The sequence below is a fragment of the Megascapheus bottae genome, chromosome 8, assembly GCF_031878675.1.
Source record: "Megascapheus bottae isolate mThoBot1 chromosome 8, mThoBot2.hap1, whole genome shotgun sequence".
NCBI lineage: Eukaryota > Metazoa > Chordata > Mammalia > Rodentia > Geomyidae > Megascapheus > Megascapheus bottae.
Genome location: NC_143516.1, coordinates 13226226 through 13249854, shown reverse-complemented (window position 1 = coordinate 13249854; position 23629 = coordinate 13226226). Strand labels below are relative to the sequence as shown.

Below are 23629 nucleotides of genomic sequence, written 5' to 3'. Positions count from 1 at the left end.
TATACATGCTCCTGCACGTGTACATGTGTGGGTGTGTGTGCACGCACATAAGGCATTTTCTTGATCCATCTAGACTTCAGGCATCTGGACTGCTGCTAGAGTTGAGCTGTAGTAAATATGAAAAAAAAAAATCCCCAGTATCCCTGGCAGGAAAGGAAATGTAAATCAGAATGAAATTGGCATGACTCCAGGCAAAGTGGACATCACGAAGAACGCAAACAGCAAATGTTTTCGAGGATTTGGGGGAAAAAATGAACCTATACTGTGTTATGAGAATAAAAGTGGATGCAAACACTATGGAAATCAGCGTGGAGATTTTTTTTTTAAAGAACTAACATTATGTCTGTGACCCAATAGTATGTTGGCATGTATCTGAGGGAATGTAATTCAGGATACTCTGTCCTGTGTTTATGTGGTTTTCACACTGTCCTCAACTACATCCATATTTAGTCTTCCTTTCCTGGAAGCTAATATTCTCTCTGTTGGAAGCAATGCCTGCCAGTTCTCTTCAGTGCTAATCAAGCCTTTTGTCTTTAACTTGTTTTTTTTTTTTTGTAATCTCCTTTAACCTTTACTTTCATCTTTGCACTGTCATTATTATTGTGTTATTTGTTCTTATTACTTACAAGTTATTTCAGACTAGAAACAGTCTTATTAAATTGTTCCATTCATTCAAGTACCAAATGCACTGGAAGAAAAGAAAAATTTAAACTTTTGAAACCCATTGCCATTTCAAAAATCTTCCTAAAAATAAAGGACTTCAAAGTCAGCATAACAACTTGGGTTTTAATGCGTTTTGATTTAGAAAACATCTTTTAATTTGCAATTTGTTTTTGTGTATATTTGATTACCTGAAAAGTATAACAAGATAATCCTGACCCAAATTAAGTTCATTATGTCATTCTATTCAGAGTCAGATTCTAGGAATGATTAAATCCACACTCCTGATTGTACAGCCAGAAATAAAATCATGTCTTTGACTACAAAGCAATCTTTAAAAGAAACAAAATTCCAAGGCCTCATTTTATTGAACCTGTCCTATTCAGTTTGCTTTTCACATAAAATAATGCAATATAAGCAGATATATAAATATGTTGGCCTCGGTAAGAACCGTATTCAATTGCTTTACTTTTTGTTGCTTAAAAGTTTCCAGTGGCTTTTAGTGTAAGCTAAAATTTTCCCTGAAGTTTTTAAATCTCATTTAAAAAATAAGAATGCATAATCTTTTCAGTAAAGAATTTTGTGAAGGAGGGAAAGGAATATGATTGGTAGGTGTGGGGGGTGGGGAAAGGGGGCAAAAATGGGAGAGGGGGGAATCAGTGTTCAAGAAGTAATGCACCCATTACCTGACAAATGTAACTGTAACCCCTCTATATATTACCCCAACAAAATAAAAAAGACAATAACTTTGCAGAAAATGCTGGTAGGTCAATTTTAGAGATACTAAATTGTAGGCATATGTATTTGCAGACAAAATATCATGAACAACAAAAAAAAGAATTTTGTTTTGAGACAGGATCTCCCAGTGTTGCCTCAGCTTACCTTGAACTCATGACCAACCTTCCTGTTTCAGTACTAGAGTACTACAATTCCAGGCATGTACTACCGTGCCAGGCTAGCTTAGGTATTCAAAAATTATTTTAACGTCTTTGCAAAGTGTATGGTTAATAAGTGTTTTTATATTCCAGAAAGTTATTTTAATAATAACAAGTTTACAAAACACGTTTGCTAACTTATGGAATGATTTTTTATACATATAAAGACAGCTTTGACCTTACCTCAATTCCAGATTTTGTAGGGTATTTGACAAAATAGATTTCTATGTAGACAAACCATCATACAGAATGAACTATGGCAATCAAACACATAACAATGTAGATTTAAATGTATTAGGAGTCTTAAAAGATAATATTGCTGTCATGAAATGGTGTTTGGAATTTCTTTATTATGCTTTTAAACTTTTCATATTCCTTGCCTTCTTACCTTCAGGTACCTCTCCCTCTTACCGTCCTCTTTCCTCTTCCTTCTCCTCCTCTCTTTCTTAAGTATGTTTATTGATATGAAGTTAACATACAACAACTTGCATGACTTGAAGCATGCACTTTGCTATTTTTTTGTGTGTGTGTGGGGGGTGGGGTTATGGGGCTTGATCTCAGCCTGGGCACTGTCTCTGAGCTCTTCAACTCAATGCTATTGCCTTACTCTTGAGCCAAGCCTCACTTCCCATTTTCTAGAGGTTTATTAGAGATAAGAGTCTCAGGTCCTTTTGTGCCCAGGCTGGCTTTGAACCTTGATCCTCAGACCTCAGCCTCCTGAGTAGCTAGGATTACAGGATATTTTGCTAAAATTTTAATACTTTTATTATGTTTAAGTAGTTGTACAAAGAAGTAGCCATTCAACAAAGCATGTGGATCAGTGTCACCCCTTCAACATTCTCACCCACCCTTCCAGCCCACTCCTTCCTTCATTTTTCTTAATTTTGTGGGTTGAGTATTCATTTTTTTGCTACTTAATGAAGCACTTTATGGATACAACACATCTTGATCATCAGCATTCTCATCCAACTCTTCCAATACACCGTTCCCTCACTTCTCTTAATTTTGTATGACATGTATTGAATTTTGTTTTTCCATTTAATAAATCTGTATCTCGATCTGTGTCCCCTTCTTTAACATTTTCACCTTCTTTCAGCACATCCCTTCCAGAAGGGGAGAAGGATAGATACATAGAGGAAGGAAAGAGAAAGTAGTCAAGAACTCATTGTATATATCACCAAATTAAAATTTTAATATGCACTTATACACAGAAAACAAAACCACAACAGAATAATGGACTGTCTAAACCATTTGCTTATTATACCCTTGGCAATTCCTTCTTCTTTTCTCACTCCGGCCCAAATATCCTGTCTTTAGATACTTTTTATTGTCAGTCATGGAGCATGGACTCTGGGCCTGGAAGTTGTCCCTGAGCTCTTCAGCTCAAGGCTACTGAGGGCAGTACCCTTGAGCCATAGCGCCACTTCTGGTTTTCTAGTGGTTAATTGGAGATAAGAGTCTCATGGACTTTAGTTCCTGGGCTGGCCTTGAACTGCGATCCTCAGATCTCAGCCTCCTGAGTAGCTAGGATTACAGGCATGAGGCACTGGTGCCCAGCTTCTTTGGATACTTTTTAAACTTCTTTTACTCATAATTATTTAATATTCAAATCCCACTGTACACATATCACACAATATGTGTAGCTGTGTATCTTCTGATGAGTGCTGAAGCTGCTTCAAGATTTGTTTTTTACAAGCCGAAATCCTGTGTACCTTTTATGCAGGTTTTGTATGTGTATACATGTTCACTGTTATTGGGTTGAGAATTAAGATTACAATAACTGAATTTTTTTTTTGCCAGTCTTGGGCTTGAGCTCAGGGCCTGAACACTGTCCTTGGACTTTCTCAAGGCTAGAGCTCTACCACTTGAACCTCAGTACCACTCCTGGCTTTTTTCTATGTATGTGGTACCAAGGAGTCGAACCCCAGTCTTTGTGCGTGCTAAGCAAGCACTCACCACTAGGCCAAACTCCCGGCCCCAGAATGACTGAATTTTATATTTGATACATACTTAATTTTTTTAAAGAAACTGCTAGACTAATTTCCAAAATTCTGTGTTTTGCCTTCCCACCTTCAGAGTATGTAATTCCCAGCCATCTTACTATCTTGCCAACTTAATAAAGACATTTTTTTCCTAGCTATTGTAATAGTGTCTCACTTTGATTTTTTTTTGCAGTTTTTCTAATTAATGATGAAGTTGAGCATCTATTTATGTAGTTGGTTTTTAAATTGATTTCCACTTTGCTTAATATTAATTAGCTTTCTATTGCTTCACAACAAATTTTGGAAACTTAAAGCATTATTCACCTATAATCTCACAGTGTCATAGCTCAGAATTTCCAGTTAGTTCATCTAGGTTCTCCCTTAAGCCTTCAGAAGTCATGCCAAGGTCCAGAATGTTCTGTTTTAGCTGTAGATCAAAAGTTACAGTTTCTTTCTTGTTATCAGAGGTCCACAGCATCCTAAGACCTTCAAGGAGCAAATTGCAATGTTTCATGTCCTCCATCTTCAAGCCAGCCCTGAATGTTGAGTTCTTATGCTTCAGATCTCTTTCTCTCTTCTCCCTGCCTTTTCTGTCAGCTCATGAAAACTTTAATCTTTTAGGTGTTGATAAGATTCATTCAGACCTACCAAATTTCTGTATTCATTCTTCTCATTAATTTATAACAATCCCATATGCCAACAAAAATAATGGATGAAAAGTCACATTCATATCTGCCAGGATGGGGATGGGACATCTTTAGAGGGTCTTGTATAAATTCTGAACATAATACAATCCATGTGGTCAAATTCCTTGCTAACCACATCTTAAACTGACATTTCTTAAACTTATAAATTTCCACATTTGTATTGTATTTATCTTTGAACTCTTTTGTAAAACTGAAGATTTGAATGAATTGATTCATTTTCTAGTACTTGTATACGTTGATAGAGGACAAAATGGTGAATAATTGATTTCTCATTGTTGCAGATAGGAATTATGGAAAACCTGACAACATTTATTCCCCAGTTTTATCAGTTGCTAAATCTTCTTTTATGACTTCTATGCCTCCAAAGTAATAATCACTTCTTTGTCCTTTTAGAAGATCAAAATTATATTGTACTGACATTCTAAAAGCTGTTAGTACTTTGAAATGCAAGATATTTTTAAGTGTAACTTGTATTCAAGTTATTTTATCTGCCTATGATCATACATGACGGTGAATTTGAATCATTTTTAATCTCTTGCATTAGTAAGTAGAAATTAATATATGAAATTTGCTCATGGAATAATCTCTGTGGTCATTTTAGTCTTCAAAAGGCTTACACATGGATGGTATCTTATTGACAAATGTATTTAACATGCTCTGTTAACAAGATAATTAAATTTAGTTCCTGCAATTTATCTAGTATTATATCACAGATATTTTAATTAAAAGTATAACTCACCCTTATGCTTTCTACCATCTTCCTTTTTGGCAGAAATGCACAAGTTGGTTCTGTTGAACAAAAGAAGGGGAAATTCCCAATCTGGCCAGAGTGGAATGAATTAGACATTAATGCTGAAAAGTGGGACTCAGGCAAAGTTGGCAAAGAAAAGGACAAAGCTGCCAAGAGTCCAGTATTTGTAAGTAGTCTTTACCTGGATGAGCTCTCACATTGGTCTCTTATCACCTAATGTGAAAATAAGAACTGTAAACATAAGGATGTATTCATTCTTCTCATTCATCTATACATCCTGTTTTTACTTATTGTCAAGTAATATTTCAGAGTATAGATACTTGCTTGTTTATTTGGCCATGTGGTGTGTGGGTGGTTTCTAGCTTTGGGCTTCTATTACCAATACTGTTCTCAGAATTCCTGTAGATTATAGACTTTTTAAAATCAACACTGAGTTTCTATTTACCTGGCTGAAAGTCCCAAGAATGTAATCCATTCATTCTTTTTCTGAATTCCTCCTGTATGGGTAGATTAGTGAGGTCCAGAGAAAGGATTTGAACATGAATTCTTAAATCCTAGCAATCTAGGCAGCAAGAGATATACAGAAGGTTAAGAATTCTCGGAACTCAGAAGATACTGGGGAAGGAAAATACTTAAAGGAAATAAAAATAAAATACTTGTGGGATATCAAGATAAATAAACAGGATAATCATATTTCATCCGAGTTCATGAGGACAAGGAGAAGGGAGCAACTTAATGGTTCTCGTGGTTATCCTGCCTTTCCCCCAAGGCTGGTGAGGTCCCAGAAGCACCCAGGGAAAGGACTGAAGGAACTGCTGTGGTAGATTCATTAGTCCTAATCCTCCATCTCTTCAGCACAAAATTATTGACAACACCTGACTCCTCCAGTGTCTTATATTTAACTTGATCTCCGGTCTTCACAGCTTAATTAATCATCTTTTTTGCCGGGAGGGTAGATCGTTGGGCTTGAACTCTGTGCCTGGGCACTGCCTCTGAGCTCTTCAGCTCAAGGCTGGCGCTCTACCACTTGAGCCGCAGTGCCACACTTTTAATTGATGTTCTTGAGGAGGGGGGAAAAAGGTGATTGTGAAGCTCATCTTGTGATGCTTTTAAAGGTCAATAACTGTCCTAGAGTTCTTCAAGATGTCAGTTACCATTGGAGAAACTGGGTAAAATGAACACAGCACTCATTATATTATTTTGTACAACTGCATATGGACCTATAGAGTAATTTTCTCAAAAGAACCGAATAACTTCTAAAAATTAATAGCTGGACCCTGGTGGGTTAAGCCTATAATCCTGTCTACTCAGAAGGTTGAGATCTGAGGAAAGAAAGCCCATGAGACTCATCTCTAGTTCATCAGTGAAAAAGCCTGAAGTGAAGCTGTGGCTCAAGTAGTAGAGCAACGGTCTTGAGTGAAGAAGCCAAAGGACGACCTCCAGGTTCCTGAGTTTAAGTACCAGGACTGGCACACATAAAAAATAAAACCTAATAATGAATGAAAGATGAAAGGTCCAAATATGAAACATTCGTGTTTATAATTGCAGCAGTTGGAAATTAAGTCCAAGGTTTTTCATTCTTCTCCACTCACATAAAAATGAAATATCTTCAGTGGAAAATATGGCCATAACTGCTTATCAAAAAGCATTTTCCCACGGTACCTAATTTGTGTTCTAAAGCAGCTCATGTCTGTCGGGAACACTTGCTCTGCAAATCAACATCCCACTCAGTAATCAAGGTCACGTGATGACAGAATTGTTCAAGCCAGTGTTCTCCAGGGGACTTCTCTGGGGAAGTTCTCTATAGATGCTTATTGATTGATCAGGTCTATGCACTGACTTTTTATTCCTCTATAGATGCTTATTGATTGATCAGGTCTATGCACTGACTTTTTATTCCTCTATAGATGCTTATTGATTGATCAGGTCTATGCACTGACTTTTTATTATGATTCTATTGCTTTTACTTTCATAAAACTATATGAGTAAAAAAACCCCTCAATTTATTTTTATATAGCATTTTTTTGAAGACCCCGAAGGAAAGATTGAATTGCCATCATCATTGAAACCTTATTCCTGGAAACGTCCACAGGATTTTTTAATTAGTCGGGTAAGAAATATTTTTACTTTTAAATAAAATATTTATTAGCTATAAGAATTGAACAACTTTGTGATAAAAAATCACCATTTTGAAACCTTTTTTAAAAAAGTTCTTCTTTGCATTGAGTTTCTTATTTTTGCCTCAGGCTAGCCTCAGACTGCAAATTTCCTATGTATGTCTTCCATCTAGCTGAGCTTACACATGCATCCTACCGTGCTTAATGTATTTGGTGATATGAGGTCTTGCTAATATTATTATTTTCCTGCCAGACTGGTCTCAAACTGTGATACTCCAAATCTCCTCCTTTGTAATAGCTGGGATTGTAGAAATAGACCACCATGCATGGCTGTCACACTAGTTTGTATAATTTTTCTTGTTAAACACAGCAAGATAAAAACCATTTCGATTGTTTTAGGTTTCTTTTGCAGTGGTTTTCAGGGAATAATTTCACTTTCTCATTTCAAAGAGGTTATTGAACTTTTATCAGCAGCTTTGGTGTTTCTAGGTCTCTCCAAAATGCTGAATTACAATCTGAGATCCCAACCATGGGATTTCCTGGGAAGGAGATTCATTTTCTTTCCTGTAGTATTTATTAGAATAAAGTTTCTAACCCAAGAGGTTCATACTTGGTATCTCTAAACAATCCATTGACGCCTTTTCTAAAAATAGTATTTCTGGACTTACTTGTCCACCAGCCTGAATCACAATGACAGCAGCACTCTTGTGTTGCCCAACTCCATATCCTAGTCTGCATGTTAAGTGCACTTATCTCTTCTTCCCTGTGAAGTAATCACCTAATGCGATTTTCCCTCATGATGCTCTGGTTTTCATTATAACCTAGGATTACAGATGTGATTCACCAACACCCAATTTAATTATACATCTCCTATACTCTGTTTTCTGTGTTTGTATGCCTGTAAAATTTATGTAATATATGATTATAATGTTATGTTAAAGTACTCTATTTTTCAGAATTATATAATGAAGATCTAAAATGAGAGAACAGCATGCTTATTTTTCCTTTACTTGATTGTTATAGATTGTAACAAATGTGGTATACCTTAAGTTGTTTCCTTCATTATTTTATATAGCGTAACATCTATATCCATATCGTTTCTTTCAGACTCCAGTAGTTGTGAAAAATGAATTCACATTTGACCTGTTTTCAGCCAATGAACATTTATTCAGCAGTGAGGTAGGTAGAGATGTAGGACTGTGGTCCCAATGACAAAAAGGTACTTTCCAACCTGTCCACCCGCCTTCAAACAACCAACTTCAATTTTCCCTAGCTCCTGTCTAAGTTTTGGTATGAGTAGTGTTTCCAGCTCTGTAGAAGCACAGTTGAGAATTAAACATTTTATGTTTTTAAGGTATATAGTTGAAGGATTTGCTGGAGATGTAGTTCAGTGGTGGAAGACCTGCCTAAGAATATATTAAACCCTTGGATTTTAATACCCAACAATGCCCCAAAAGTCAAGACTACTCTCAGAAGTGTCTAATCTCAGTCTGTCCTTTCCTTCCTCTTCCTCCTTTTTCTTCCTCTCTTTGTGTCTCTCTTTCATTTCCCACCCCCATATCTATCCATACCAACAACTTCAGAGCTTAATAAATGTCAAAGGGAGGCCAATGTTATTGCACTTAAATTTGTATTGTGACAGTATTTCCTAAGATAAAAAATCATAGGATTTTATTCTTTAGGTTAGAAATAAGGAATACAAGATCTGGGATGTTGGTTAAGAGGTGGAGTTCTTTCTTGTCTAGATCCTTAGTTCAAATCCCAGAACTGATGAGAAGTGAGGGGTCAGGGAGGAAGGGAAGAAAGAGAGAAAAGAAGGAAGGGGAAGAGGGAGCAGGGAGGGAGGAACGGTGGGGTCAGGAGGGAGGGAAGGAGGAAAGGGAGAGAGGGAGGGTAAGAAAGGTACATGTTAAATTTCCTACAGGAGACTTTTCTTAACTGTATTTAACTGTAACTTGAATTACCCATAACTTAAAAGTAACAATTTAATGCTACCACGAATCTTGCTTTCTTCAGCTGATGAGGTGGATTATCAGTGAAATCTATGCAGTATGGAAGATATTCAATGGTGGGATTCTCAACAGTTATTTTAAAGCAAACACAGGAGAGCCTCCCTTTCTCCCCTGGAAGCCCTGGGAACACATCTACTCACTGTGCAAGGCTGTGAAGGGCCATATGCCCTTGTTCAACAGCTATGGCAAGTATGTCACGAGACTTTACTGGATGGTAAGTACAGTTTCTTGCATATTAAGATTTGCGACTTTCAGGTTGATGTTTATTTGCCAAACAAGAATACATCATATAGGTCTCTCCAGGCATTCACACAGAGTGAGACGAAAGAGGATATTCTTAGGAGGGATCACATAGGAGCCATACCTGTGTGCATCTGGCCGTATAGAATAATATTTTAGACATGAACTCCCGAAAATGAAAACAAGGGGGATTTTTTTTCTCTTTGTTTCTGGTTCTCTTTTTATTTCATTTTATCTTGTTTGTTCATTTATCTATTTTGGGGCAGACAAGGAGGAGCACAGAAATAGTGAGACAGAGTAAACAATTGCTGCAGTGGCACTAGAAACTATGTTGAAAATGAACTGTGCTACTTGTGGGTGGGAACAGGAGGGAAAACGTGGGAGAGAGTAAAGGATGGGGTGACATTGTTCAAAAGAAATGCCCTCTCAGGACCCAGAGAGATTAGCCTAGTGGTAGAGTACTTGCCAAGCATGATTACTTATGCTTTGGAAATCTCAGTATGTCCAATTTTTTAGCCCACCTCTAGGTAGCTTAGCCATCTTCCAGAGGGCGGGCCAAGGCTGATCTCAAGTTTAGTAATTCTCTCTTACACCTCGGACTCTGGGGGGATCATGGAGATACAAAAAGTTACATATGCATTGCTTTAGTAGATGACTGCCTTTTTTTTCAACTTGACAGAAATTTGATCTGTTTTATCTAGGGAGAGAAACTTTTATTTCTTTCTAAGTAATTCCCATGCTAAGCCTCAGCCAAACCTCGTGTGCATATTAGCTTCAGTAAATAATTTGAATAAATTCTTTCTGACAAGATAAACTGTTTTTTTTCCTTGTCTTTTTGTACACACACAATTTGTTTGATTTTTTCCAGCTCTAGATCAATACCATATGTATCTATCAGTATTGTACATGTCTATTATTATCTATGTTCTGCAAATATTTAAGAAACACACATAAAAATATGCTTTGTCCCTCCTGCCATTGGACTGTGTAACTCAGCGCACATTCATCTTGCCCATTTCTTCATGTCTCTTGAGCATTGTCTTTAGGTTTTCTTGAGGTTAGCTCTACCACTTAAGCCACAACACCACTTCTGGCTTTTTTCTATGTGTGTGGTATATGTGGTACTGAAGAATTGAATCTGGGTCTTTGTGCATGTTAGGCAAACACTCTACCACTAGGCCAAACTCCTGGCCCCCACTAGGCTTCTTTATCACAGCTGATGCACTACCACTTGAGCTACATCTCTAGCCCTGATTTTTGTGGGTTAATTGGAAATGAAGTTTTGAGGATTTTTTCTGCCAGAGCTGGCTTTAAACTTGAAATCCTCCAGATCTCAGCCGTTTTAGTAGTTAGGATTACAGGTGTGAGTCACCAATCACAATATTTTTGTAGAATTCAGAGCTTTTCACACTGTGGAGTGCAGAAAATCCCCAATACCAAGAGTGTTTGTGGTGGCTTGTGAAACTATTACCTCCTATCCCTACCCAGGCGTCAGGAGTCATTTCTGTGGGTAGAGATTTATGAAATAAACTGTCAATGACACTTTTGTTCAAAAAATCTGAGGTAAGATAATTTCAAGATACAGATTTTGACAAATTGTTTTCCTACTATTCAGTTCCTTCTTCCAATAGAAAACACTGTGTAGTTTTTTTGTACTTATTTATGCACTTAGTAAAGCAAAGAGTTTTAAAATATTCAAGCTAGTAAATGAAAATGCTCTCTAATTCTACCCTGTTGAGACAATCACAGACAAAAACTCCTAAACTTTCTGGTTTTCCTATAAACATATATAAACTTATTATATAGAAACATGATCATATAACACTGTAAATTATCTCTTTTACTGTAAATTATGGGCATTTCCTATGCTTGTATGGTTGATACTTCTTTACTTCATTATATGAAAATATAAATTACACACACACACACATATATATTGCTAAATTTAAATGTATAGGTTGTGATTAGTGTTTTATTAATGTACCCAAGGCTGCAAAACAGCCTCTTGGCGAGCCATTTTTCCTAGGATTCCACAAGTGAAATTCCACTGCTTAATGGTATACAAATTGTTAGTTTTGCCATGTACATCTTCAAGTTATTTTTTTGTCCTTTTGTGGGTCATAGGGCTTAAACTCAGCCTGGATGCTGAGTTTGAGCTCCTCAGCTCAAAGCTACTTCCCATTTTCTATAGGTTAATGGAGATAAAGAGTCTCAGATCCTTTTGTGCCCTGGCTGGCTTTGAACCTTACTCCTCAGATCTGAGCTTCCTGAGTAGCTAGGATTACAGGCATGAGCCACCACACCCAGCTTCATGTTACTTTTACATTTGTGTTTATACATGATTTATAATTGATGTAATTGAAAAAATATAAATACAATTTTTGTATTTGTTTACTTTTTGGGCCCTTTCTAAATTCTTTATTCATGTTCCTGCCTTCCAGCCTGATTTTGGAATTCCACTCGACTTTTTTTTTTGCCAATTGTATGGTTTAAACTCAGGGCCTGAGCACTGTCCCTGGACTTGTCTCAAGGCTAGAGCTCTACCACTTGAGCCACAGCACCACTTCCAGCTTTTTTTTTCTGTGTATGTGGTACCAAGAAATCAAACCTGGGTCTTCTTGCATGCTAGCAAGCACTCTTACCACTAGGCCAAATGTCCAGCCCCAGTGGGTTTTTTTTGACCATTCTTTTTATATACTTTTTTTCTTAGTGGTTATCCTGGAAATTAAAATATGCATTCACAGTTTTCACAGTATTCCACCAATAACATTTTTGTACTTACTTTGGAAAGCAATTACCTTACCACCAATTAAGACCTTTTACATATTCTGTTTTAGTAATTTTGTTAAATATTCTGTCTGTCTGTATCTTTCATCTTCCTGTCATCTGTCTTTTATATATCATTTATGTATATTCAGACCTTCATCACAAATTTTGCTTTTAGATTCAGTGCTAATTTTTCAATTTCAAGAGAAAAACAATGTCATATGTTATCATGTTTGGTCTTTCTTTGGCTTTTTAATCATGTCTGATGTTTTGTTTCATTTGACTCTATTTTCTTCTTGAAGAATTTCTTTTCAGTCTTTCTGAGTCAACCCTCTTCTAACAAACCACTTTATGCTTCCTTTATCTGATTATGCTTTCACTTCATGCTTATTTCCAAAGGGAACTTCCCGAGTTACAGAATCTCCTAGGTCCTGTCAAGGACCTTCCTTTCAGCCTCAGAAAAATAGTGTGACACTTCAGCCTTTCATGCTTTCTGAAGTGTGTGCCTATTCTTCTTTTACAGATAATGTCTTTCCTTCCTGCCAGCCTTCCACATTCTTTGTCTTGGCTTTTATGAAGTTCAAATTTGATGTGTCTGGCTGTGGATCTGTTTAGGCTTATCCTATTTTGAATAGCAGCAGGGAAGAACTGCAGTCCTTTTCTAAGGACTCCCACCCTCCTATTATCACCACAAAATCCCACACCCAATGCTAGCGTATTGGTTGTGTGAAAGCATCAACATATAAATTTTTGAGGGTAAATCAAGTCTGTATAAATTATGTAAATATATATAAATATATAAGCTATTAAATTTCTTTATAAATTTTAAGGAAGCAGTAAACTGATGTATAATATCAATGAGTCAGAAAATTTCCGAAAAAATGCTTCTAAGTCTGGTAAAATTATGTTTTAGAAATATCCATAACACTAATGTCTACCCCTGTATATTCTTTTCTGTTAAAGACTTTTGAGACTTGATGCACATTCCATAAAATTCACTAATTTAGAATGTATGCTTCAGTAGTTGAAGCATTCTTAATTGAACAATGTTATCTTTGATCATCTGAAAATAGGCAATGCTTACTGAACTGGTTTGGCTTAACTTCTTATGGTTATTAAAACCTTCATGGTAATCCTGCTGGCCCTTTCAGCAAATTGTTTTGAAAAGTATAAGAAAGTAACTCCTATTTCTATTTTTTATTGTGGTAAAATATACAAAATGAAGGCTGAGAATATGGCTTAGTGGTAGAATGGTTGCCCAGTATGCAGGAAGCCCTAGGTGTGATTCCTCAGTACCACATTAACAGAAAAAGCTGGAAGTGGTGCTGTGGCTCAAGTGGTAGAGCACTAGCCTTGAGCAAAAGTTCAGGGACAATGTCCAGGTCCTGAGTTCAAGTCCCAAGATGGCAAAAAAAGAAAAAAATATATATATGTGAATTATATACACATATGGTAAGATACTTAGTATTTTAATAATTTAAGAGTGAAATTCAGTGGTGTTAAGTATTTATATGTTGTACATTCAATAGCACTACCCATTTCTATAATTCTTCATCATCCTGAAATTAAATAATTATTCATTAAATAATAACCTCCTCTGGGACCCAGATAATAAAGTCTCTTCACAGTGCTTTAAATAAGAGAACACAACATTTGTCTCCTTGTACCTAGTTCATTTCACAGTGGATTCTTACGAATGTTTCCTTTAGCCCTGCCTCGCCACCAAATAAGGCAACATGGAGTTCAAGGTGACCAAATCATGTAAAGAAAATGTCTCTCTTTACACTGCTGCCCCTATCTTCCTGGGGAAAATATGCTGCTCCTTGTAGCTTCAGTTCAGATGTCACATTCTTGATGTGACTTTTCCGTAGTAAAACTAGTCGGACTTTTCTTTCAGGTCCTAAGAGTACTTTGGCTATATTGTATTTTACATGACTTGCGTGCATGCCTTCGCCCTCTGGATGGTGAATAATTAATAGTACTAGACCATCCTCACATACCTTGATATTATGGCTGAAAATGCTTGTTAGCAAAGGAATTCATTCATAATAGAACTTTTAGATAAAAATAAAATAAGTATATATATATACATATTAGAATTTGCAATCATTAATATTATCATTTGTTTCATCTTGTAATTTTAAGTAATATGCATGGAGTAAATATATTATTAAATTTTACTAATTCTTGTTACTTCTTGTTTAAAAATAGACTTTTAATTAGGAGCAAGCACATATATGATAGAAATGAAAGTCAGTGAGCATGTATCTCAGGATAAGAATAATTATTGAAGGTTTTATTATTGGAGGATTTATTTTGTTGAAACATGAAGTAAATAATTTCTAAGCTTATTTGTGACTTACTAGTATTTTAGTTCTGCTGCTTCAAATATGAGCTCCTAAGATCTAGAGAAGTAAGAAAGGCATTGATACAAATGTAGATGTATTATAAATAAAACATAAACTAATAGTAAATAATCTAAAATACAGTAAGAGATTACTACTGAAAAACAGACTTCAAAGATGTATAGAACAGTAAATAATAACATCAGTGGTACACAGTTTTGGTGTTTACGAAGACAGCCCTAAATTGTTGATATTGCATTCTTTATTTTTCATATTTTAGGGTTGCTGGAGAAAGATAACAATTGATGACTTCTTTCCTTTTGATGAAGATAACAATCTATTGCTTCCAGCTACAACCTGTGAATTTGAACTTTGGCCCATGTTGTTGTCCAAGGCAATCATTAAGCTGGCGAATGTGGAGTATGTCCAAACTTTATTCTCATAAGAAAGACAGAGATTAGCAAGTATACCCAATCCTGAGTAATTTAATGTTTTACAAGGTGAAAGTTTTAACAAGGGTTAATTTTAAAATAAGAGCGACAGAGCAAGAAATAAACAGTGAGAAACAGAGCATGACAGAAAAAAAGGTAAAGGGCAAAGACAGAGACAGAGAGACAAAGACAGAGAAATATTTTCTGTTTACCATGCAGGAAAATGGGAGTTAAAAACTTGTTTTAGAAAAATGAATGAAAAGAAAACTTTGCAATATTGCAAACTTTCATGTACTAAAACTAACATGCCAAAACACCCAATTTGAACTAACCAGTAGACAAAAACCTCCTGAAGAAAAAAAAAATACTCAACATCACTCTGTTCTTATACTGTAAACAAGAAGTAGATTGTGGAAAATATGTTTCCTTTTAGAAGCAAAAGAAATCAGACAATTGATTTATCTAAATAATACACATGTATAATAGAATTGACCTTTTAGTTTTAGCATATACAGCAGTTACTTAGAAAACTTCACAACATGAACTTTTTTCATGTGTATATTAGTAGTCTCCCCATACTTTTTGTAACATAGTCCCTTGTGAAAGGTTAATAATTAAAACTAGACATACTAACTTTAATATGCTTGCAAAATATGCACTGTATCCTAGACTCCTACATTGTGGAAGAGGCATTATTCCTTGTATTCTGGCCCTAGTAACCCAATTCACAGTGCAGACCAAAGTTAGAAGCTTGGATTGGCAATGCAGAACTTTATGTTAACAGTGGGTGGGAGAATCCTGTGCAGGCCGGGATTGTATACCCACATGCACAGAGTATCACAGCAACTCTGTACTTGTCAACAGAATACACCACGTGGTTTTAACCAACCCATGCTGTCAGCCACCTTCTCCTCCTGTGAAAGCACTATAACGCCAGTAAGAAGCTGAGTAGGTCACTTTGTGTTGGTCTTCTTTTGGCTCAGCTTCCTTTTTGTCTCCCAAGCTACAAGACAAAAAAAACCAACCACACCCATTGCCATTCTTTATATCTCTCTTCTTCAGGGTCTTTTACTTTTAGTGGTTGTTTTTGTAAGAACAGATCATTTGAGATAGCTGAATACTATCAAGGTTCACACTGGGGGCACCTATCTTTGTTTTGTTTTTTAAAAAAGTAGTAAGAATCTGGGCACTGGTGGCTCATGTTTATCATCATAGCTACTCAGGAGACTGAGATCTGAGGATTACAGTTCGAAGGAAGCCCAGGCAGGAAAGGCTATGAAACACTTAACTCCATTTTTTTTCTTATCTTCAGTTAACCACTGGAAAACTGGCATTTTGGTTCAAAGTGGTAGAGTGCTACCAGGTCAATGACAGCGCCCAGGCCCAGAGCACAAGCCCCATGACCAACCAAAAAAAAAGTAATAAGAATATATTATTAATGTTTCTATTTTTAGGCTGATCCTGAAGTTCTGAAGGTCAGTGCTGTATTAAATACATGCTGTATTTAAATATACGGCCTGCATAGTAACTGGACACTTTGTTTTTTTTTTAATATCTGAGTAGACATTAATAGGAATATGAGTAATGGAGTCAATATTTTTTGATAAACAAATTCAGCTTGAAAATAAAATACCAAGCAATGTGCAGTGTATTTCTTAAGATTACCAGCAGAAAACTCCATATATGATACAATGTAAATTTTTCCCTGTCATCTCAGATTTTTATAGTATAGAGTAGTTTAGCATTCTATATTTAAAAAAATCAAACACAAGGTTGTTCTTTAAATATCAGTGTGAAATATGCCAAGAAAGGAGAAATAGTTTCCATTGGATAGTCAATGTCATCACAGGAGTGCAGACCAGACTCTGAAGTATATCAACAAATATACATTACCTTTGACATACTGAGTCATAGGTAAATCCATGGTCCATAACAAAATAATGCAAATTGGTAAACACTGAAATGTGTGACGGAGATGGTATGAGTTCTATCTGCAGAGATCACATACATAAATTAGTGCTATCAGCACTGCCACTAATGAAGAACATTGTTCTTATTCCTGCAGGACAGCTGGGATTCCTGGGTAGAAGGGCATTTCTACATATAAATGTATCAGACAAAGCATTCAAGAAAAACAGACACAAAATAACTAAGTGACTGTATGTGGTCAATCACCACCTATGACTTTATGTCATGCAGACCAAGTCTTGTACAGGATTTGTCCGGTGTTTCAGCTTTTCTCTGCAGTTACCTAAGAATTTCATTAAGAATTTCTGATGCTCTCCTTGATCAATCATATATAAGACTGATTAAACACACAGCCTCTCCTGGGCACCTCGAATTAATTACTGAAATTGGAATGAAGAAACACCATGGCTCTTCCCTTACCCCAGAACATGATCATGCATATATAAATCACATGATCATATATGGAATATATAAAATGAGTTGCATACTATTTAAGTTGCATATTTTATGAGTATGGTTGTATATATATATATATGGAATTATTAATTTTAGACCTTCACAAAGTAAAGTTTATATGCATGCTTAGTAAACACTTGGAAATTTTCTCATTGGACCAACTTAGATGTTGCCACAAAAAAATAATCATCTGGCTGGTGAGAAAATATTTTCTTGCATCACAATGTAGAACCACTACGATACCCAACATGGACTATTACTCCGTGGTTGAGTTGTGATTTGATTCCTAGTGCTCGTGTATTTCTCTGCATTTCCACATTCCAGTCGTTTCAGCATAGTGTGTTTTTCCTATCAGCATCCACATGGCGCAGAGGAGAGAGCTGGGGGAGTTCACAGTCATCCACGCCCTCACAGGCTGGCTGCCAGAAGTCATCACTCTGCAGTAGGTTGGAAGACAAAGCTTTTCAAAGTTTTCTTATGATATGCTTAATCCAGGAAAATTCCGAGAGGTCATGTTTCACAAAACATTTGGAGAACAAATTGGCTAGCTAAGTTCTTATACTTAATTTCGAGCATATGAGTTATATGACTTAACTGCATGGTGACCCTTGAATATGTTTTCTTCCTAACATAGCATGTGGTAATATTATAGAGAAAAAAGGTAGCAATACTATGGATTTTAGATTCACAGGCATGGTTGAATCCTGACATTATCTGTTAGCTGTATACTCACATACCTTTAGAATCCTTTAAAACTCAGTTAATACTGTAATACTTTTATTCTTAATGTATTATGTTTTTCTCTCTTCTTTTGTGTTACCCTTTGGTTAATCCCATGTTGTTACAGTAGCCCACCTTGTTACCAGGTGTATTATATAGATGTTTACTTGTTTATTTGAAATAGGAGGGGGAAAATGAGGGGAGGAAGGGGTTGGGGGGGAGAGAAATGGGACAAAAACATGAGAAGGAGTATCAATGTGTGAGAAATAATTTTCCTTCTATCTGGAGATTATAAGTGTAACCCCTCTATACATTAAAATTAAAAACTGTAATACTAGCTAGAGTCTCGGCTCAGGAATAGATTACTTGCCTGGCATGTGCTAGGCTCTTGGTTTGATCCCCAGACCAACAAACAAAACCTGAAAATAAAAAAAAGACTTTAATACCTCTGTTGCAGAGCTGCCCGTGGGATTAAATGCAGCAACTAAATAAGCAGGAAACAAACTTTCTGCTAGGTCCTGGGGATCTAGTGACAGACAGAGAACAGTTCAAGCAACTCTGAGGTCCACGAGGAAACAATTGTTTTCAAACCATTAGTTTATTTCACATTCCTCAGAGCAAGTATGAATGGATGAATTATTTAATGATCCTCATACTCTATCATCAGTACCACACCCCCCAATCTCCTCTTATCTGACTCCTGTCCTTCTCCACTGCACCAGTGAAAAAGCTTTCTTTAAAGTCAGCAAAGCCCTTAGTATTATTGAATCCATTATTGATGTCTTTTTTTTTCACTTATTCTTCATTCTAGTATTTGACCTTGATAAACTCATCTCACAAAAATTTTATTCACTTAGCTAAAACAACAATGTTCTTTCAGGCTTGAATCTTGTTTTATATCCTGCTCTTTCCAGGCTTTTTGTCTAGTTTCTCAATAACTAGATGTAACAGGATTTCTCGCCCATGACTTAAAATAACAAACTCTTGTCCAGTAACTTTCAAGTTATATCTGCACATCTGATATTATACCTAATTTATACATGTGTCTATGATCCCCATTTATCAAATTCTGAATTATAACACACAGCTGCCTAAATTACATATACATTCAGATTTTAAAAAAAATCGCTAAGCTCCAGTGACTCACATCTGTAGTCATAGATACTCAGGAATATGAAATGTGAGGATCAAGGTTTGAGGCCATTCTGGACAGGAAAGGCTATCAAACTCTTCTCTTCAATTAACAAGCAGAAAGCTGGACACGGATGCGTGGCTCAGATGGTAAAATATGAGTCTTGAGCAAAAAAGCTCAGGGACAGCATCCAGGGTCTGTGTTCAAGTCCTAGAAGTCCACATACACACACACACACACACACACACACACACACACACTCACACACAAACACTCACATGCGCACAAAAACACACAAAGTATCCTTAGCTCAAAATATCTAGGAAGGAACTGTTGATTCTGTTTTCCAATTCTATGCCTTAAGCATGGCTTCTCTGTACATTGAGCTATCAACCACATCCATCCCTGTTCAAATTCAAAAGTCAGGAGTCATTCTTTACATTCATTTTCCTCTCCTTTCACATACAGTCCCACCCTGGGAGCCATCCATAGTTTCTTCTCTACAGAAGCTGAATGTCTACTATTTCCTTCCTAGTTCAGGAATGACTTTTCAGCTGTTCTCCTTGGTCTGTGTTCTCTAACCAGTGTTCCACGTGGCCATCAGAATAATTTTTTTTGCCAGTCCTATGGCTTGAACTTAGGGCATGGGCCCTGTCCCTGAGCCTCCTCGTGCTCAAGGCTGGCACTGTACCACTCTACCACAGCGCCCGTGGCTTTTTCTGAGGAGTTTATTGGAGTTAAGAGTCTCATGGACTTCCTTGCACAGGCTGGCTTCAAAACAGGATCCTCATATCTCAGCCTCCTGAGTAGCTGGGATTACCGTTTGAGCCTCTGATTCCTGGCTTGTAAGAATAATTTTAAAGGTACAAATTGTGTCCTATCTGTTCTCCTCATTTAAAAAGCTTTCAGTGGTTAAGGACTATATTTGAATGAAGTTTTTAAATCTTTATTTTGGTCCTTGTATAATCTCTGACCTAATTCTTGACCTCATTTCCATCTTGGCAACCCACTCACTGGCCCCCTCACTGTTCTGTCTTCCTATCACACTCAAGAATCTCCTTGTTCCATGTGGTCTCTATAGGAGTTGTGGGGCTTGAACTCAGGGCCTAAGTACTCTTCTTGAAATTTTCTGAAAGCTAGAGCTCTACCCTTGAGCCACAGCACCACTTCCAGCTTTTTTTCTATGTATGTGGTGCCGAGGAATGGAATTCAGGTCTTTGTGCATGCTAGGCAAGCACTCTACCAATAGGCCGCTTTTTTCTTTATCTTTCTCTTGTTTCTTTCTTTCTTGACTGTTTTCATCTACTGGATGTTAGGGTCCATGAGAGGGAAGAATAGAAAATGTTTTGTCTTACCCAACATTCTTCTGTATGTGCAGAATAGAAACACCGAATGACTATTGTGGAATGTGTGTTCAACAAGTATGTGTCAAATGAATAATTTGAAAGGGTTTTTGAAGGCTATGTGAGAAACATAGAACTTTCTCAGACTGCAAAAATGAAACTTAACCTGACTTCAAAAGATTGACTGTAGTTACTGCAGATGGTAAGATGGGAAACCAAGTCAGAAAAAAAAGAACAGCCAGGAAATAAAAGAGAATGACATGTAATTCTGTGAATTCCCAGAAACCAGCAGACAGTTCCATGATGGGATGATGACTTACTGAGTTCTACCAGGTGAATGGGCCAGGAGATGGAGATCAGAAGGGCCAAGTAGATGCAAAGCATTTACATCATGTTGAGAAATATTGACAATATCATGATAGGGAGAGGATGTAATTTAGGAATTTTTCAACCTTATCAGGTTTGTCATTTTTGGAAGATAGCTCTGGGGGAACTGGACATGGAAGACTACTAAGTGTGGTGTTCTGATAAGATTTTTCTAAGTGCCTCTCAGTAGAGAAGTTGATGAGAAGAATGGAGATTGGGTGATCTACATCAGTGACGGCAGGAATGAGCAAAGTGACATCTTTTATTCTATCAGGGTTTTGGGAGGGAAACTCAGTCATTCTGTTTGTGTTCTTGAGTGCTGTATAGGAGGGGGAAGCAGATATTTTTGCTTATTTATTTGCTTGTGCTTTTGCTCCTTTACAGATATACCCCCATTATTTGGGTGCATGAATGGGTGCTGATATCAGGAGTGGTCTGTGAGCCAGAGCTCAAGTGGGAATTGTATGCCTGGTCAGGTGACAATGTTCACTTACTGAGGAAAGAGTATTCAGAGTGGCAAGAACAGATAACTCAGGAACATAGAGGAAGCAGTGCTCACCTGTCAACAGTGATGAGAAGAAAGGGAATGTTTTAAGGAGTCTCAAAGTAATTTTTGTCATAACACAAAACCAACACATGGTCCCATGGAAATCTCAGGGGAAGCAGGAATACTCAGTCTCCACAGAGAAGCAAACAAGAACCTTTATCATGGGAAACTATCTGACCTAATGTCAAATCAACAACATTTTCCCTCTGTCATGGTTTTAACAGACCTGTCTCCTCTGCCAGATACTTGAGACAAGAATCATGTCTGTAATCTCTTTAAGCCAGCAGTAGCCTGGCATGCTAAATCAATAAATGTATAACAACATTTTATTACTACTCATTTTTATCACAATTGAAATAAATCTTATAAATACCCTGTTGATTTTTTTCTGGAGACATGTCATGGAAATTAATGCTGGTGCCTTCTCTCTTAAGCCCAGGATATATGGACAAGGTCTGGGAGCTCTTAAAAGAAGTTTTGCCAGAATTTAGGCTGTCAGATGATAGCAACTCTGAAAGCAAAACAGCAGTGGTAGACACCAAATCAAAAGAACCTGTGAAAGAGATAAAGAATGGCAAAGAGGTGAAGGATATAAAGGAAGTGAAAGACTTGAAGGATATAAAGGAAGCAAAAGACTTTAAGGAATTCAGAACTGAATCTTCCTTAACGGTACTGAAATTTCCGGAGAAAAGTGAAAAAACTCCAAAAGGTGAGCCGTGTTCCAGCCAGACATCAGATACAGGCAGACTGCCCATTAATGGCTTCACAGTCCAAGAGGAAGCTAATGCTGTATGTGTGTGTATGTTAACTATTGTTTTATATTGCGGTCTTCTTTCTTTAATAATACCAAATTGACACAATGTTAATATAGGAAAAAAAACATGGGAATTTACATTTCTATCAAAGACTTGTTTCTCATGTTCCTAAGTAAATTAGGATGGATCAACATAACAAAGGCAAAAATTTACTCTTGTTTTTGAATATGTGAGCCCAGGTCAAATTAATGATTTTCTGATATATTATTCTAAGCTACAAAGTCAAATCTGAAAAAAAATTAATTGCAACTTAGTTTACAAAGTACAGAATTATTTCTTTCCAAAATAAATAATTTTTATATATACTAGAATATCTCATATATTTATGCATGTAAACAATGCAGTTGTAAATCTATCATACTATTTTTCTATATATTTTGATATTAGTTAAAACGATCTTTTTCATATTTCTGTTTTTGAAAATATTTATGTTTTGTCATAATTATTCTTCATTATGATCTCGTCTACCTTGAGAAACAGAGGTAGGAGAATCTCAGGCTTGAGCTACATAGTGAAACCAGAAATCCTAGAGTGAGTCTGGGTATAGTAGCACTTGCTTATAATCTGTGCATGCTGGGCAGTGAGGCAAGAGGAGTTTGACATGCAGTGCAAATACTATCTCAAAACAAGGAGAAGGATTGGTGGAACTAGGGATGTAGTTTTACATTCCTAGAGTGAGCAAGACTCTAGGTTTGATCTGTACCATTACAAAACAAAAAAGAAAATATTAACAAAAAATTAGACAAATGTTTACTTTCGATCTTTCTCAGTTGTATACCAAGATCAACTATGTGAACAACATCTGCCTACAAAGCCCCTTCCTGAAATGAGCTATCATGTATTCATTTACCAGAACAAAACAAAAAAGGCAAATAAGTCAAACTGAATTAATTCTGTTCTGGAGACTCCAAATTAATTTGCTTCTAGAATCTTTTGCTCATGTCTCGCAAATTAACATCCAGGCATTCAGTCATATATTCAAATATTTTCAGATATTATATTTTAGTAAAATATCAGGTAAAGTTTTATACTGAAATAATATTATTGTTTTGGCTTCTTTTTATCCCCCAACACAATGACTAAATAGGAATCATATTTTGAGATTTACTAGTTGAAAGATTCACCATGTTTTTTTAATATGTTAAAAAAATCAGATGCAAAAGACCTTGGGAAGAAGAAGAGTAAAGATGGAGAAAAGGAGAAGGAGAAGTCCAAATTCTCACTTCATGGCTCAAGACCCTCATCAGATGTGCAGTATTCTGTGCAGTCTCTATCAGATTGTAAGCGCTCAGCCTCTTAGAATGATAATTATTTTAGCTCTTCCCTAGAATATTGG

The 23629-nt window shown here is 36.5% G+C and overlaps 1 protein-coding gene across 1 annotated transcript in view; it reads left to right on the top strand.

Moving 5' to 3' along the window:
* The window catches only part of Adgb (androglobin), a 99624-nt gene that overhangs the window by 3077 nt on the left and 72918 nt on the right, over nucleotides 1-23629 (top strand). Inside the window, exons 3-10 of the mRNA XM_090337995.1 lie at nucleotides 5057-5201; nucleotides 7053-7145; nucleotides 8260-8331; nucleotides 9169-9378; nucleotides 14796-14935; nucleotides 17726-17812; nucleotides 21913-22187; nucleotides 23448-23573. Of these exons, the coding sequence (XP_090194121.1) occupies nucleotides 5057-5201; nucleotides 7053-7145; nucleotides 8260-8331; nucleotides 9169-9378; nucleotides 14796-14935; nucleotides 17726-17812; nucleotides 21913-22187; nucleotides 23448-23573 (1148 nt within the window). The remainder of the gene's footprint in view (nucleotides 1-5056; nucleotides 5202-7052; nucleotides 7146-8259; nucleotides 8332-9168; nucleotides 9379-14795; nucleotides 14936-17725; nucleotides 17813-21912; nucleotides 22188-23447; nucleotides 23574-23629) is intronic.